Here is an 18,580-nt window from a genome sequence, read left to right as displayed (position 1 = left end):
TTACTGTGTTTACCCCAGTCCAACGCCGGCATCTCCACCTTGTGGGAGGAAGCCAGAGCACCCGGAAGAAACCCACACAGGACACAGCGAGAACGTGCAAACTCCACGCAGTCACCCAGGTCTGTGGTAGTGTGAGGCAGCAGTGCTAACCACTGTGCCACCGTACCACCCTTGGGAACCAAGTTGGGATAAATGAGTGTTGTTTAGATTTGTAAAAGGTTGATAATGGTGTGTACCCTACAGACCAGCGCTGGAACCAGTTTTGCTCATTATTATCTGTGGGTGGTTTTGATTTGTGCACAAAATTTGCAAGTATAAAATTGCAAAAGACTTTTGGAAGTCAGGTAAGGAGGATGGGAAGAGTAGTTGTAGAAGGAGATGCTATCTTTCAGATGAGAGATTAAGCCAAGTTTGCTTTCACAGGTCTCATGAATCAATAATTTGAAGAGGGGTTCTTAAGATCACCCGAGTCAAAATGTATCTGGCAACCAATACAATTAAATCAAATTATACAGTCATTTATCATCGCTGTTTGTATGCAATCCCTCACATTACAACTACAATTCAGAATACTTCATTGGTTTTGAAATAGTTTGGGATATCATGTGGTGATGAAAGACGCTACATAAATGCAAGTAATTTCCATCCATGCCATTATACACCATACATCTGCATTCTTGCACAAAAATAAAAAATGCTCTGTAAACACTCAGGATGTCTGGTAGAACTGAGAGAAATTTGTGATCTTTCATTGAGAAAAGCGAGAAATTAAATAGATTTTGAGCAAATGATGGGGGGGGGGGGGGGCGTTGGAAGAAGGACAAGAGGGGAAGAAATGTAATGCTGTGGAGGATACAAATTAAATGATAAAAGGTTGCACAATGAAAAGCCAAAGAGTGGGTCAACGGGACAAGTAAAGAAACAAGTTTGTTGAGATGAGGTGTCAAAAGCAGGTTAGCAGTTTCCTCTGTGGACAGGAGACCACAAAATAAGCAGCAAATATAGTAAACTAAGTTGAAAGCAATTCAAAGAAATAGTCATTTCACTTTGAAGAAGTGTTTGAGGATTTGGATGGTGGAAGGGAGGCGATAAATGGGCAGGTGTTGCATCACCTGTGCTTGCCATGGGAACCTGTCCGAGCAAAGGGAAGGGGTGTTGGGAGTATTCACAGACATCTTCAACCTCTCTTTACACCAATCTGAGATCCCTATATGCTTCAAGAAGCCGACCATCACCTTGGTACCAAAGAAAGGCCAGGCAGCGTGTCTTAATGACTATTGTCCAGTGGCTCTGACATCCCTCATTATGAAGTGCTTCGAAAGGTTAGTGAAGGCACAAATCAATTCTGGCCTCCCAGACTGCCTGGATCCACTACAGTTCACCTATTGCTACATGTCCATGGCAGACGCCATCTCCATGGCGTTAGACTCAACCCTGGAACATCTAGGCAACAAAGACATCTATGTCAGACTCCTATTTATACTACAGCTCAGCCTTCAACACCACTATTCCTACAAAACACATCTCCAAACTTCGTGGCCTGGGGCTGAGCTCCTCCCTCTGTGACTGAATTGGATCCTAGAATTCCTAACCCGCAGACCGCAGTCAGTAAGGATAGGCAACAACACCTTCTCCATGATCATCCTCAACAGCGGTGCCCCACAAGGCTATGCCCTCAATCGCTTACTATATTCCTTATACATCTACGACTGTGTGGCCAAATTCCCCTCCAACTCGATTTTCAAGTTTGCTGATGACACCATCATTGTGGGTCGGATCTCAAATAATGAGACAGAGTACAGGAAAGAGATAGAAAATCTGGTGCACTGGTGTGAGGACAATAATCTCTCCCTCAATGTCAAGAAACTGAAGGAGCTAGTCTCGATTTCAGAAAGCATAGTGGAAGACATGGCCCTGTCTACATCAATGGGGACAAAGTGGAAAAAGTCAAAAGCTTCAATTTTCCAGGAGTCCAGATCACCAACAACCTGGCCGGGCCCCTCCATGCCGATGCTATATTTAAGAAAGCCCACCAACGCCTCTACTTTCTCAAGAGGCTAAGAAAATTTGGCATGTCCGCCACGACTCACTCCAACTTTTACAGATGCACCATAGAAAGCATTCTTTCTGCCTGTATCACAACTTGGTATGGCTGCTGCTGTGTCCAAGATCACAAGAAACTACAAAGAGTCATGAACGAAGCCCAGTCCATCATGCAAACCAGCCTCCCATCCATTGACACTGTCTATACTTCCCGCTGCTTCGGAAAAGCAGCCAACATAATCAAGGGCCCCATGCACCCCATACATACTCCCTTCTACCTTCTTCCGTCGGGAGAAAGATACAAAAGTCTGAGGATGCATATTATCTGACTCAAGAACAGCTTCTTCCCTGCTGCCATCAGACTTTTGAATGGACCTGCCTTGCATTAAGTTGATCTTTCTCTACACCCTCGCTATGACGCAACACTACATTCTGCGCTTTCTCCTTTCCTTCTCTATGTACGATATGCTTTGTCTGTATAATGCGCACGAAACAATACTTTTCACTGTATACCAATACATGTGACAATAATAAATCAAATCAGACCGATGCTGATTACTCCAGAAACTAAACTATTGAGTGACTCACATCAGCTCTATTTAAGAAATTGACTGTTTCAAGCGTACAGTCAGTGAGTGGGCACACGAGCTGCTGGGAGAGACCTCACCGAAGTGAGACACCTGTGAGACTGAGTACATTTTGGAATTTGGAGCTAAGTGGGAATTTGATGCAGAGGGGAAAGAGGTGATCTTTCGCTTTCTAACTTTTCCATCTTGACCTGCTGCAGGCTTGGTGGCGACAAGGGAGAGAGCTGATTGCTAGCAAGTGAGCAAGCTGTTTTCACCATTTTAAAGCTACATTAAGTTAAGAGTTTTAGCTTTTTAAAAAAATTTTTTTTTTAACATAACTAGGAGCAGGAGTAGGCCATCTGGGCCCTCGACTCTGCTCCGCCATTCAATAAGATCATGGCTGATGTTTCCGTGGACTCAGCTCCACTTACCCGCCCGCTCACCATAACCCTTAATTCCTTTAATGTTCAAAAATCTATCTTTGCCTTAAAAACATTCAATGAGGTAACCTCAACTGCTTCACTGGGCAAGGAATTCTACAGATTCACAACCCTTAGGGTGAAGAAGTTCCTCCTCAACTCAGTCCTAAATCTGCTCCCCCTTATTTTGAGACTATGCCCCCTAGTTTTAATTTCACCCGCCAGTGGAAACAACCTTCCTGCTTCTATCTTATCTATCCCCTTCATAATTTTATATATTTCTACAGCTCCCCCCTCATTCTAAATTCTAATGAGCATAGTCCCAGTCTACTCAGTCTCTCCTCATAAGCCAACCCTCTTAATTCTGGAATCAACTTAGTGAATCTCCTCTGCACCCGCTCCAGTGTCAGTATATCCTTTCTCAAGTAAGATGACCAAAACTGTACACAGTCCTCCAGGTGTGGCCTCACCAGCACCTTATACAACTGCAACATACCCTCCCTTTTAAAACTACATCACTCTAGCAATGTAGGACAAAATTCCATTTGACTTCTTAATTACCTGCTGCACCTGCAAACCAACTTTTGATGATTCATGCACAAGGACATCCAGGTTCCTCTGCACAGCATCTTGCTGCATTTTTTCTTAAACCATTGTTGTTATTCCTGACAGAATGGACGAGCTCTAATTTACCAACATTGTACTCCATCTGCCAGACCCTCACATAAACTTACTTGGCATAAATTTAAGATAAGATTTTTTTTTAACTAAAAATATGACTGGGGGGCTCAGTTCTATGTTTTGCATGACCTGCAGCATGTGGAATTCTTAGACACTCCTCGTCATTTGGATGACCACATGTGCAGGGAATGCCACTGGTTTGACCAGCAGGGTTCAGAGCTTGAGCATCAGCTGGAGGCACAGCAATGCATTCATGAGGCTAGAAGGCTCCTGGATAGCACGCTTCTAGATTTGGGTACCCTGCAGCATTAGAAAGTGCAGTCAGAAGGGTGGCAGGCAGGAAGTCAGCAAAGCCTCAGAGTACATCTCATTCAAGAACTATACAAGCCTCAATCATTCACATACAGAAGAACTAGTATGAAAGTGCAACTATCAAGCCTCACCCTGTGCAAGTGATTGTGGCATTGTATAGATCCTATACATCATACCCTAAGTTCTGGGATCGTACCTTGTTCTAGCTAAAAGGGAACAGGCCCCAGTAAGATTGGTTAAATAGATTAGAGTCCATCTCCTGTGAACCTGAATCAGGAAAATAAATTAAATAGTTGACTTGGGAAAGTCTACCCTTCAGTAGAACTCACAGACAGGTGAGACTCCATTACTGCTGCCTACTGTCACTACAGGTGACCAGGGGAAGTTAAAACACAACAGACCAGACATAGCCAACACAAGGTTCCCACAATGTCTAGCCAAGCTACACAGTCAGATGCTGGAGATGACCAGACCATTGATATGCAGAATAGGGATATATTCAGCATGGTGATCAAATAATGTATTTGCATAGTGGTATTTAAAACCTTTGACACGGTCCAGATTGTATGGCCATAAATGCAGGGTCAGCATAACCTATATGCAAAAATCGATGCAAGCACAGATCCAAACATCCTTTCACTCTGTACACAGTGCCAAAGAAGCAAATCCGTGTGTTTCCCCAACCGGAAACCATGAATGAACAGGGATATCCACTATTTGCTGAAGTCCAGGTCTGAGGCGTTCAAGTCAGGTGACACTGACCTATGCCAAAAAGCCAGATATGGTCTAAGGAGATCCATTAAAGATGCCAAAAGACAACACCGGACCAAGCTAGAGTCCCAGGCTAGCCACACTGACCCCTGCCGACTATGGCAAGGTCTGCATGATGTAACAGACGACAAGATGAAGGCATGTAAAATCGTCGGTTCCAACGCACCCCTCCCTGATGAGCTCAATGCATTCTACGCCCGTTTTGAGCAAGAGGTCAGCGAGAGCATGCCCGCCACCCTGGAAGGCCTGGATGAACCTGTATCTGGGGTCACCATTGCAGGTGTCAGAGCAGCTTTCTTGAAGGTCAACCCACGGAAAGCAACTGGCCCAGATGGGGTACCCGGATCCTGCGCAGATCAGCTGGCGGAGGTGTTCATAACATCTTCAACCTTTCTATACAACAATCTGAGGTCCCTATCTGCTTCAAGAAGACGACCATCATCCTGGTACCTAAGAAAAACCAAGCAGCGTGCCTTAATGACTATTGGCTGGTGGCTCTGACATCCATCATTATGAAGTGCTTCGAAAGGTTAGTCATGGCACGAATCAATTCCAGCCTCCTGGAGTACCTGGATCCACTACAGTTTGCCTACCGCCGCAACAGGTCCATAGCAGATGCCATTTCCCTGGCCCTGCACTCAACCCTAGAACACCTAGATAACAAGGACATCTATTTATTGACTACAGCTCAGCCTTCAACACTATTACTCCCACAAAACTCATTTCCAAACTCAGTGGCATGGGCCTTGGCACTTCCCTCTGCAACTGGATCCTGAACTTCCTAACTCACAGACCACAATCAATAAGGATAGGCAACAACACCTCCTCCACGATCATCCTCAACACCGATACCCCACAAGGCTGTGTTCTCAGCCCCCTAATATACTCCTTATACACCTATGACTGTGCGGCCAAATTCCCCTCCAATTCAATTTTCAGATTTGCTGACACCACCACCATAGTGGGTCAGATCTCAAACAATGACGAGACAGAGTACAGGAATGAGATAGAGAATCTGGTGAACTGGTGCGGAAGCAATAATCTCTCCCTCAATGCCAACAAAACGAAGGAGATTGTCATCAACTTCAGGAAGCGTAAAGGAGAACATGCCCCTGTCTACATCAATGTCGGGGGTCTGATGTTGCAGATGTATAGAACGTTGGTTCGGCCGCATTTGGAATACTGCGCCCAGTTCTGGTCGCCACACTACCAGAAGGACGTGGAGGCTTTGGAGAGAGTACAGAGGAGGTTTACCAGGATGTTACCTGGTATGGAGGGGCTTAGTTATGAGGAGAGATTGGGTAAACTGGGGTTGTTCTCCCTGGAAAGACGGAGGATGAGGGGAGACTTAATAGAGGTGTATAAAATTATGAAAGGCATAGATAGGGTGAACGGTGGGAAGCTTTTCCCCAGGTCGGTGGTGACGTTCACGAGGGGTCATAGGTTCAAGGTGAAGGGGGGGGAGGTTTAACACAGATATCAGACGGACATATTTTACACAGAGGGTGGTGGGGGCCTGGAATGCGCTGCCAGGCAAGGTGGTGGAGGCGGACACACTGGGAACATTTAAGACTTATCTAGACAGCCATATGAACGGAGTGGGAATGGAGGGATACAAAAGAATGGTCTAGTTTGGACCAGGGAGCGGCGTGGGCTTGGAGGGCCGAAGGGCCTGTTCCTGTGCTGTATTGTTCTTTGTTGTTCTTTGTAATGGGGACGAAGTAGAAAGGGTCGAGAGCTTCAAGTTTTTAGGTTTCCCGATCACCAACAACCTGTCCTGGTGCCCCCATGCCGACACTATAGTTAAGAAAGCCCACCAACACCTCTACTTTCTCAGAAGACTAAGGAAATTTGGCATGTCAGCTACGACTCTCACCAACTTTTACAGATGCACCATAGAAAGCATTCTTTCTGGTTGCATCACAGCTTGGTGTGGCTCCTGCTCTGCCCAACACCGCAAGGAACTACAAAAGGTCGTGAATGTCGCCAAATCCATCACGCAAACCAGCCTCCCATCCATTGACTCTGTCTACACTTCATGCTGCCTCGGCAAAGCAGCCAGCATAACTAAGGACCCCATGCATCCCGGACATTCTCTCTTCCACCTTCTTCCTTTGGGAAAAAGATACAGAAGTCTGAGGTCATGTACCAACCGACTCAAGAACAGCTTCTTCCCTGCTGCTGTCAGACTTTTGAATGGACTTACCTTGCATTAAGTTGATCTTTCTCTACACCCTAGCTATGACAGTAACACTTACGTTCTGCACTCTCTCGTTTCTTTCTCTATGAATGGTATGTTTTGTCTGCGTGTAAGAAGCAATACTATTCATTGTATGTTAATACATGTAACAATAATAAATCAAAATCAACTCAAAACATAACTATAAGCAACTATGGGTTGACACTGCCAAAATGTAAAGGCAAGAATTCATTGTGGAGACTGGGAGTTGTGAAAAAAAAATGAAGAGCAAATGTTCACCATTACCATCTTTATGGGGCTCATCTCAACAGGGCTCAGGTGAGGCAAAATTGGTCTCAACACCCCAGGTCAAACAACAGAGAAATGAGAAATGATCCACACGCTGGTACTGCACGTTATTGAATATCGGCTGAGGACAAAATCAGGCCTGATGCATTCAGTTAAATAGCTTGCCAACATTCACAATCAAACTGACACACGTGGAGGAATAGCCATTTAAAGGTATTGAGTGGTTTCCAGTGCATGTTTAATTGCTCCTTCAGAATAGGAAGAAAAAAATCTGAAGGAAAAAAAGGATAAAAATCTTGATTGAAGCAAGATTAATGAGATTACTCATCTTCATTAGAAGAAGCATCACTGCTTTCACTACAGAGTCATTGATACAATCTTATACATTCAACAAACAAAAATCACCATCTTGGAACAATTACACAAGAACTCAGGTTTTCTTACCTCCCCTGCAAAAAGAAGAAAAAAGTCCACTTCCAGTAAGGTCACATAACATCAGCTTCCAGTACATAATTCCAGAACCAAGTAGCACATAGATCCTAGATGTTTATGGAAATGTTTAAAAATTTCTAGCAAATCTTAGTGTCAAACCGATTTTAGAAGAACGCTCAACTACAAATGCCAGTCTGGTTCAACTGATGCTGGAATACAGGCTGTCTCAACTCCTCCTCAGTCTCAAAACCGATGGACTTGGGATATCCGCACAAGTCTACACTTAGTGTTAAGCACTACTTCCTGTCTTTTTGATGACTTACCCTAGCTGGCGCCGCAAATTAACAACAGGGTCTTTCATAGCTTGACTGCCAACAGCTGGTCACAGCCTGATGCAATGCTGATACCATATGCCCCAACTACTACAAACCAGGCCCAGACAACTCTGCTAACACCTGATAAGCCTTCAATTGGTCTATTCATGTAAAATCTCTGAGGCCCTCACTCTCCCCAGCTGCTTTGGGGAAGTGCAGGCATGCATTAACAGTGCTATTTTTCACTTAATTACTTGAGCTAAAGATATTAATTTATCGATTGAAATGGTACATTGTCCAAATTTTAATTTCTAACATTCAGATATTCATGGCTTTATTCAGGCTTTCAATTTCATCTACAAAGGGGATGTGTAAAGACTGGAATATTGTGGGCATAGCTCAGCACACAAATATATGATTTCCAGGGATCTGGGCCATCATGACATGTTAAATTCCATTGGGCTATTTGAGCAACCTCCAAACTGCCCTAATGCTCCTTTGACATTGGATATCAAACAAGAATGCTTCAATGTCAAGCAGTGTGAAGGCTGTGTCACAACCATGTAAAAGGCATTTCTTCAAAGTGCTCTGAGAGATAAGCATGTGTGCGCATCTGTATGTCGTCGTCCCCTTTTAAATTTGTAAGTGATTCAGCTGAAAAATAACCAAAGCTCGTTTTGTCTTCAGCAAGATAAAGGTTAATTTATTACGAAACTACTGCTGCAAGTGACTTAAGTAATAAAGTTGCGACCTGAATACATACAAAGATCAAATGCAGGTAAGGATAAATAGTTACTTATACAAATGAAATTCAGTCCCTTAAGATATAATTCCAGGCCCATGGCTTGCAGTTGAAGTGTTAGTTTTCTGGAGTGAAGGGTTGAAGTTGAAGAGTTGTGTTCAGCAGCTGCGATAGCTTTTGTTGTCAGTTCACCTTTGCCTTTTCAGGTGGACTCAAGCCAAGCAGGTTTTGACCATAAGACATAGGAGCAGAATTAGGCCACTCGGCCCATCGAGTCTGCTCCGCCATTCAATCATGGCTGATCTTTTTCTCATCCCCATTCTCCTGCCTTTTCCCCATAACTCCTGATCCCCTTATCAATCAAGAACCAATCTATCTCTGTCTTAAAGACACTCAATGACCTGGCCTCCACAACCTTCTGCGGCAAAGAGTTCCACAGATTCACCACTCTCTGGCTGAAGGAATTTCTCCTCATCTCTGTTTTAAAGGATCGTCCCTTTAGCCTGAGGTTGTGCCCTCTGGTTCTAGTTTTCCTACTAGTGGAAACATCCTCTCCACATCCACTCTATCCAGGCCTCGCAGTATCCTGTAAGTTTCAGTAAGACCCCTCCTCATCCTTCTGAACTCCAACGAGTACAGACCCAGAGTCCTCAAGTCCTCATACGACAAGCTCTTCATTCCAGGGATCGTTTTTGTGAAACTCCTCTGGACCCGTTCCAAGGCCAGCGCATCCTTCCTTAGATACGGGGCCCAAAACTGCTCACAATACTCCAAATGGGTCTGACCAGAGCCTTATACAGCCTCAGAAGTACATCCCTGCTCTTGTATTCTAGTACAGAGTATTCTACTCTGTTTTGGGAAAGAGGAGTTTCTTGTTCCTCATAAGTACTGCAGTTACAACACTTCAACGTTGCTGAGATTCATGTGCAGCAGAATAACTGTTGATTTATGGATACTTATAGGAAACCATGTCTTCAAGAACTGTATTTTTCTCATAAAATTTCACTATTTGAACACTTGGATTTTTTTTTTAAAAAAGATGTTCACTTGGGCTGAGGGACATCCACAATAGAAATTGTGTGTTAACCAGTTCTTGCAACTTGTTTTAAAAATAAGTTTTGTTTCATAATACATAAATCATTGAGGTTATTGAAAGAAGCTGGATTAAACTTTTTTTATTGGGCATCTAACAGTGGCAAAGGTAAATAATTGGCCACTTTTGGTGAATGAATTTAACATTCAGACTAATAGTGCAACCTCTGGAGTAGTGAGGTGACATGAACTGCGCATTCCTCTCACACCTGTTATAACAATACCTTCGTCTTTGTTCTTCCTTGGCAGAAAATCTCCTCTAATGATGTCTCTCAAAGTTTTCCCTCTTGGGTTCTGCCCACATGGCTTCTGCAGCCTGTCTTTATCGCAAGCAAAAAAAACTGGCTGCTATGTTAATTTCAAATGAGCCATTGTTCCACCAGCAAACAAATTAATATCACTCGTGTGCCTTGTGGTCTCCTGGAGTCAGTTAGTTCAGTTGACTCAATGGCTGGTTCATGATACAGAGTGTCGCCAACAGCATGGGTTCAATTCCTGTACTGGCTGAGGTTATTCATGAAGGCCCACTTTTTCAACCCTCAGGTTAAATCACCACCTGTCAGTTCTCTCCCTCACAAGATGGAGAAAGGAAAATAGCAGAAGTAAACACTTGGTAATTAAGAATCACCTTAAACTGGTTCTAGGTCCTCTCCTCAGACTTCCTGAAAGACACTGTCCCTCAATGTACACAGACCAGGGAACAAAAAAGTGAACCAGATCACCACTTCAATTAAGTGGGATCATTGATTCTGGTGACTTACTTGAACTCCCCAGATCACAGGCTAACTACCTTGTCCCATCCCATCCCCTTCCCTGGAACTGTATGCGACGCCGGACATGCATAATAATTTTGTGTACTGTTCTTCAAAGTACTGTGACAAATCTGCACAGTGAACTCAGAAAATTGCTATTTTCTTCATTTACAAAAATTGATGAAAACTACCAGTGCACAGGCACACATGAATTATCTTTTAAACAACCTGTATTTAAATGATGCCTTTAATGTAATGAAGCATCCCAAGATTCTTTCTGAAAAAATGCACAAAGAAATTTCATTGATCTGTCATTATGTGCAGTCAATGGATTTAGCCCTGCTTATTCATTTAAGCAAATAATACAATACAACGTGGTTAACTAATGACTCAACTCAGTCCAGTGTATAAACTTACACACATCTTTAAGTTATTATGGAGACAAACAAACAGAAGGTAATCAGGTACTTCTCCACAGCATTGTCATAGCTGTTTAAATCAGGTCTCTTTTGGAAATAGGTGATTGCTCCTTCCGTAGAGATACTATTGTACGTGCACAACTGTTAAGGCGTGGAGCAAAAAAGAGAAAATACTGGAGAGCATCTATGGAGAGAGGTAGATGAGGTTAATGTTTCAGGCTGATGATCTCGCACTAAAAAATCATTATCTCAAAACGTTAATCCTACTTTCCTCTCTCCACAGATACCGCCTGACCTGCAGAGTGTCTGCAGTATTTTCAGGGGAATTTCAGATTGGTAATTTTTTCAAAAAATGTACCGACCTTTTCTTTAAAGAAATGCCCTGAGACTTTCCATTTTCCTATCAATGGGATTGCTCAACTCCAGGTGCTTCTTGCAGCTAAATGTTCAGGCATGTCCGTGAAAAAGTTCCAGATGGCCATCCGTGCAGTCCTGTGATTACTATAGTCTTCAACATGACTATGCAGATATTAAAAAACACAGCACAGAAAGGGGCATTGAGACAAGAATGCGAGATCAATGTTTGTTCCCATAATCTTCCAAAAATCAAATAGCTAATTTCAGTTGCAGCAATAACATCCTGGAGATTAACACGGACGAGAAACTGGACTGCACATATAAATACCATGGCCACAAGAGCAGGACAGAGGCTAAAATTGTGCAGTGAGTAGTGAACCTCCAAAGCCTGTCCACCATCTACAAGACACATCTCAGAAATGTGATGGAATACTCTCCCCTTGCCTAAAATAAGTGCAGCTGCAACAACCCCAAAGAAGCTTGACACAGTCCAGGACAAAGCAGCCCATTTGACAGGCACCCATCTACAAACATTCACTCCCTCCATCAATGCACAGTAGCAGCGGTATGTACCATCCACAAGATGCACGACAGGAACTCACCAAAGCTCCTTAGACAGTTCATTCCAAACCTACGACCGCTACCATCTAGAAAGATAAGGACAGTAGACACATGGGAACACCATGTACTGGCAGGTCCCCTCCAAGCCATTGAACATCCTGGTTTGGAACTATGCCGCCATTCCTTTACTGTTACTGGGTCAAAATCCTGGAACTCCTTCTCTAACAGCAGTGTGGATATACCTATACTACATGGAGTGCAGCAGTTCAATGCAGCGGCTCATCAACCTCTCAAGAGCAATTAGGGATGGGCAATGAATGCTGGTCGAGCCAGCAACACCCACATCCCATGAATGAAAAAAATAAGAGGAATGCTGAGCATCGGTCAAGTATTTTAACCACTCCTGTGCCTTTGGGAAGGATCATTATCCAAAATCACTGCCCTACTGTTGTGAGTTTATCAATGAGTAATTCAAAGCAACAATATCAAGAGACCTGGTGGATATTTTGGTGCACACCCGAGAGAATCTGGAGAGGGGAGAAGAGGGAGGAATATCATTTTAAAATACATTTTAGTTGCTGCTCTACTACTTTTGCCTCAAGTGTTACCTCTTGTTCGGAGTGGAGCAGAATACAAAGCCCACATTCCTACTTACTCCAACTTGAGGTGGGATTTCTGCAGGTACTTTTATACTTCAATACTGTTGTGTGGAAATGAGGCACTTTGATCTGTTTGTACTAAAACACGTTTACCCAGGTGCTTTTACTGATGAGGTGAACAAAGGACAGGAATTGATTCGCAGATAATCCGATTTTATTAACAAATCCTTATTATACAAACACTACACAAAAACAACTCTCAATTCCCACAACAGCTTCATACTTTATTCTGTCGAAGATTTCTAACACTACCCATGTTGATGAACTTGACTGAGCTGCCGGGTCCGATTCACTGAGCACCGTCGGCTCTTGAACTCACGGTCTTCTTTGCGAAGGTTGGTCTCATACGTCCTGAGACGTGGCTGCTGTTTAATTTAGATTGTCCAATTCTGTGCTGGGCCTAGTTGCTCTGGCTGTTGGCCATTTGGCCACAACACTACAGCAAGACAACTTCCAATTTTGCAATAACATCTGTGTTGAGGTTTATCGTACAACTTTCATCACAGCCATCCAACTGTAGAACAAAACAGTGCCAGGACATGCTAAAGGAGGAAACCTCATATTAGATGAAGCTAAAACTCCAGTTTGTTTTGAACCCGAGAGTTCCTTTAACCTTATGAGAACTTAAACTTACCAGGATTCAATATGACTGCTTTGAGGTTATGATTGCTTCCAATTATATTTTCTAAACATTCACATTGGTAACTGAATGAGCATACTCGAGTTGCTCACAAGAAGCTATTTTTGAGTATCAATATTTAACTCTTTTTATATACATGGCAAAAATAAAACAGCATGTTAAATCACCATATTCATGACAAGTTACATATACGTTGGTAAACAAATACACAAATTGATCAACGATTGCATAAATTACTTCAACAATCAACTCCAATTTTACATGGCAAGAGAAACCATTTCCTCTGGTGAGGGAGTCCAGAACAAGGGGCATAAAATCGAGAGTTAAGCTAACCATGAATTTCGTCAGGAAACACCTCTACAGAAAGGGTAGTGAAAATATGGAATTCTGTTCCTCCCAAAAGCTCTTGAGACTGAGCCAATTGAGATTAAGATATTAGGAATACATAGACAACAAGGTGGGTAGATGGCGCTAAGATTTGGAACATCTTGGTCCAACTAAATGGGGAAACAGGCTCAGGAGGCCGAATGGCCTTTGCCTGTTCCTATGTTTTTAATTATGGCAGAGCCACAAGTTCAAGTTATTAGAATAGCAATAGTGTGGCGAGTAGGATGTGACAATGGTAATCAAATCAAAATAGATCCGGTTTGTGCAAGACGCCATTCAGAACAAGGCAGATTATGGGGGTGTGGCTAGAAAATTATGAAACATTTGGCAGTTGGATGCTACATGGGGAAAGGTGGAATCTCTCTGGATGAATGAATTTAGATTGTCCAAAACAATTTCCTCTTGCCTGTAATTATTTTATAATCCATTAGAGGAGCCTTGTTGTATTTAAAAGGCAGTTCTGAAATGGAATCGGAATAAATGACTAATACCGACAACACCCCAAGAGACATTCCTCTCAGGTTACAATTACAATCGCAATAAACATGTGCAGTCAACTCACCAAACAATTGCACTACACTGCAATCACAATCTTAACGCTACAGTACAGCTGGTGGAGTAATGGTACTGTTGTACAGCACTTGTTAGCAAATCAAACGTTTGGAAATTATTCCTTTACTGGAAGGCTTGCCTGGCGATTGTTCGTTGGACTACCGCCATAAATACAAGTACTTGGAACAGTTGCCCAATAACTTGTCATATAAAACTTTCCTTCAAATTTCTCCTTTTCTTTCCCCAACACATGCTGGGAAAGTGTGGAGGGTGTGAGGTGGAGAGAGTTTACCTGCTTCTTTTAGTATTCACTCAAGGGGATCCTTCATATGTGCATATCAATAATGAGTGTGACCAAGTATTTAACTGTGATCGGTGGCAGATGCAACCAAATAATTCAATGCTACGATGTTGCCAATTCTTTCTGAAATTGTATGTTTTCCTAAGAGACACCATTTGCCCCAGTATGAATGCTAATGCCTCCAGCATTCCCAGTTGAACATTTTCAACTGAAATATAGTCAATGGTGTTATCAATCACAACAAATAAGTCACCTAGTCACATGCTCGATCATAATTCAATCACTAAAAGACAAAAATATTTAAACTGTTCTTGAAGTACAACAGAACATGCAGTCTGAACACTGATCAGGTATCACATATTCAGCATGCCTCAAACATTAAAGTTTTGCAACCTATGAGAAAACATGGATTCTTAGAACTGATGATAGTTATAAAATTTTACAACAGTCAACACTTTCATATTGACTCCTTATAGCTTCTATTTATGTTACCTGAAACAATGGTGCAATTGTCCCATTCTCAAAACACCTAAGTTATTACAATATTAACTTTTTCTTGCTGATGAAACACAAAGGCCTTTAACAGACATTGTCTGATTGAGGAGAGGTCGAGACGGAGCGATTACAGCAGGATAGCACTGGATAAGTGACAAGATTTCTGAAAGGAATACTGCTTGCTGTAACAAGCCAAGTTCAGCAAATGGTCTTGATGTGCATGTGAACAGTTGGTATTTTATGTTGAAGATTTGATAGCAGGTGGGATATTTAAGTGCAGTAGTTTTCTTGCAGAAATCTAGTGAAAACATTAGCATCTTTTATTGCTCTGGTCCAATTACAGCATGGAACAGAACAGACACCTCTCTCTGAAGTATTTGTATGAATGTGACATTTCTAACATGCAAAACACTTCCATGGAACCTCACACACTGTACAGAAAACACGTGCCAAGTCAGGAACTCAGTGGGTGAGGAGAAAACCCTAATGGTTTTGAAGAGTTTTTTTGATAGCAAGCTGCAATGGTCAATTGGCTTTGGGACAAAATTCCAAACCGCAAGGAGAGGTTGAAGGTTCTGTCACAATTATCTGAAGGGAAAGAGAATGCACACAGAGAAACAATATGGAGGAGGGTGTGTGTGGACAGCTAGCAGAGACAATAGTGTAGGACAAGGTCATGGAAACATTTATAGATACATTTTAAATTGGGGAAAAGTCACAGAGGATAGAAGTGATGGAAAAGCAGGTTAGTTTATGTGCAGCAAGATTTGGATAAATTGGATGTTCTGGAGGGTGAAAGATGGAAAACAAGCAATGACAACATTGGTAATAAAGCCATACTGGGGGTTAGGGGGAGGTAAACACAGGAGCGGAGTTAGAAATAAATTGTCCATGCGATGAACAAGTAATTAGGTTTGAAGATTCAGCAGGATGCCAAGGTTGCAAACCATCTGGTTTAGCTCGAGACATGACTAAGGAGGAACATGAATTCAGTGATTGGGGAGCAGAGTTTAATAAGATCAACTCCAATGGTTAACACACCTTTGGCATTGAGGAGTTGTGCTTCTGTCAAACTGAAATGAGCTGTTGTATTTTATCAGTGGAGCTTTGCACAAAAAGCAGGCTGCCAACAGTGACATTGTTCCTCCAAGAAGTCCCTCTTTCAGCATTTTTTCTTTCCACCTGCAACATTTGGTAATTATGTCCAAACTGTTGTGGCTAATAAGTTCCATTTAAAAATATTTATTCAATAGCCTTTGAAATGTGGTGAAACTGAAACGCTTCACACATTCAAGGAATGGATAAGAACAAAATCTGTTTCACGTGGCATCAGAACAATCAGGTAGTTAGTGTATGTATTTGCTCTGTTTTGTTTATGGTTACTAAGCTACAAGTATGCATCATCACCACATAATGGAAATGGAAATCCTGTGCTGTTGCCAGCAGCATGGAGCTTTTGGTATCAGACCTGTCTTAGCAAGAGCTCATTTCCAGTTGTGACATGCATTCTGTGCAGTATCCAACTTGCTTTTTTTGTAATAATGGTGCCAACCACGAGGGAAGTAAATTCATGTTACATTACATCTAACGTTCCTTGCAGTTTGTCCAAGATGGTGTCTTATCATGAAGGAGATCCCTTTGGTGAGAAAATACATCATCTAGCAAAGTACAGGGCTGGACAGTCACATGTCAAAACTCTAGTCTGTAATAAGTCAACAGGTCAATGCCAAGGTATCAACCACAGTTTTCCAAGCTTACTGCAGCGATCTTAAGATAAGCGCAAAAACAGAATGTCTTTTCTTAATGACTGCCCAGTAACTCTTCGGGATGGCACTTGGATGTAAAAGTAAATGTTAACAGGATCAGGCTTGGATGCAAATCCTATATTGTTGAATAACCTGACAACCTGGATAATAAAGACACCTCTGTCAGACTCCTTTTTATTGACTACAGCTCAGCCTTCAACATATTATTTCTACAAAACTCATCTCCAAACTTGGTGGCCTGGGGCTCAGCTTCTCCCTCTGTGACTGGATCCTAGACTTTCTAACCCACAGACCACAATCAGTAAGGATAAGCAACAACACCTCCTCCACGATCATCCTCAGCACCGGTGCCCCACAAGGCGGTGTCCTCAGCCCCTTACTATACTCCCTTATACACCTATGACTGTGTGGCCAAATTCCCCTCCAACTCAATTTTCAAGTTTGTTGATGACACCACTGTAGTGGGTCGGATCTCAAACAATGACGAGACAGAGTACAGGAAAGAGATTGAGAATCTGGTGAACTGGTGCAATGACAATAATCTCTCTCTCAATGTCAATAAAACGAAGGAGATCGTCATCGACTTCAGGAAGTGTAGTGGAGGACATGGCCCTGTCGACATCAACAGGGATGAGGTAGAAATGGTCGAGTGCTTCAAGTTTTTAGGTGTCCAGATCACCAACAACCTGTTCTGATCCCCCATGTCGACACGATAGTTAAGAAAGCCCACCAACGCCTCTACTTTCTCTGGAGACTAAGAAAATTTGGCATGCCCACTACGACTCTCACCAGCATTCTTTCTGGTTGTATCACAGCTTGGTATCTGTCCAGGACCGCAATAAGCTACAAAGGGTCGTGAACGAAGACTGGTCCATCACACAAACCAGCCCCCCATCCACTGACACTGTCTACACTTCCCACTGCCTTGGAAAGCAGCCAGCATTATTAAGGACCCCACGCATTCTGGAGATACTGTCCTCTTCTACCTTCTTCCGTCAGGAAGAAGATACAAAAGTCTGAGGACACATACCAACTGACTCAAGAACAGCTTCTTCCCTGCTGCCATCAGACTTTTGAATGGCCCTACCTTGTATTAATTTGATCTTTCTCTACACCCTAGCTATGACTGTAACACTACATCTGGCACTCTCTCCTTTCCTTCTCTATGTATGGCATGCTTTGTCTGTATGCCACGAAAGAAACAATACTTTTCACTGTATACCAATACATGTGACAATAGTGAATCAAATCAAAATTAAAATACACCATCCAAGTGCTTACTTAAAGAAATGCTGCTCAAGTCATTTGATGCCTGTGAGATTGTACTTTGACCAGAGGGTACATCGCAGGACAGAAAGAGGAAAAAAAGTTTGGGAAGTTCTTGTTTAAATATTGGCAATATTTGATCCTGCTCATTCCAACTTCAAAATGGCATGTTCCATTCCCTAACTAATTTCCCTGTGCATTTAATATTTCTCTTCACCTGTAGATGTTCTGAAAAAATGCAACTAACAGCTTGAGAACCATTGTCACAACAGCCGTAGTTCAGTCACTCAAATCATTGTTTCCATGGTGATCCAGGGAATAACTGATCAAATTAACCCAGGCAACGCGATCACTTTACCAATTAAAGGTTGGATTTATTACAATGCTTGCAAATTAAACAGACATTCATTTGTAACATGAGGTTTGAATCTTTTGATAACTATTGATATGAAGAAATTCTGTTCTTCAGTTGAGTTTGACCTAGGATTGGATGCTGGTGGATGGTGACAAGGAATCTCAACTTCTTAAATCTTTTGTAAAATTCAGAATTTTTTTATAGTTG

The 18,580-nt window shown here is 42.4% G+C and overlaps 1 protein-coding gene across 4 annotated transcripts in view; it reads right to left on the bottom strand.

Moving 5' to 3' along the window:
• abl2 (c-abl oncogene 2, non-receptor tyrosine kinase) overlaps positions 1-18,580 on the bottom strand; it is a 100,070-nt gene that overhangs the window by 31,477 nt on the left and 50,013 nt on the right. The window contains exon 1 of one of the 4 annotated variants that reach the window (XM_078218307.1): positions 7,728-7,819. The exons of the other annotated variants lie outside the window; for them this stretch is intronic. Within the exon in view, the coding sequence (XP_078074433.1) occupies positions 7,728-7,794 (67 nt within the window). The 5' untranslated portion in view covers positions 7,795-7,819. Of the gene's footprint in view, positions 1-7,727; positions 7,820-18,580 lie in introns of those variants that run through there. 4 annotated transcript variants of the gene reach the window in all.

Source organism: Mustelus asterias, chromosome 8 (genome assembly GCF_964213995.1).
Source record: "Mustelus asterias chromosome 8, sMusAst1.hap1.1, whole genome shotgun sequence".
NCBI classification, from domain to species: domain Eukaryota; kingdom Metazoa; phylum Chordata; class Chondrichthyes; order Carcharhiniformes; family Triakidae; genus Mustelus; species Mustelus asterias.
This window is presented reverse-complemented; position numbering and strand designations above follow the sequence as displayed.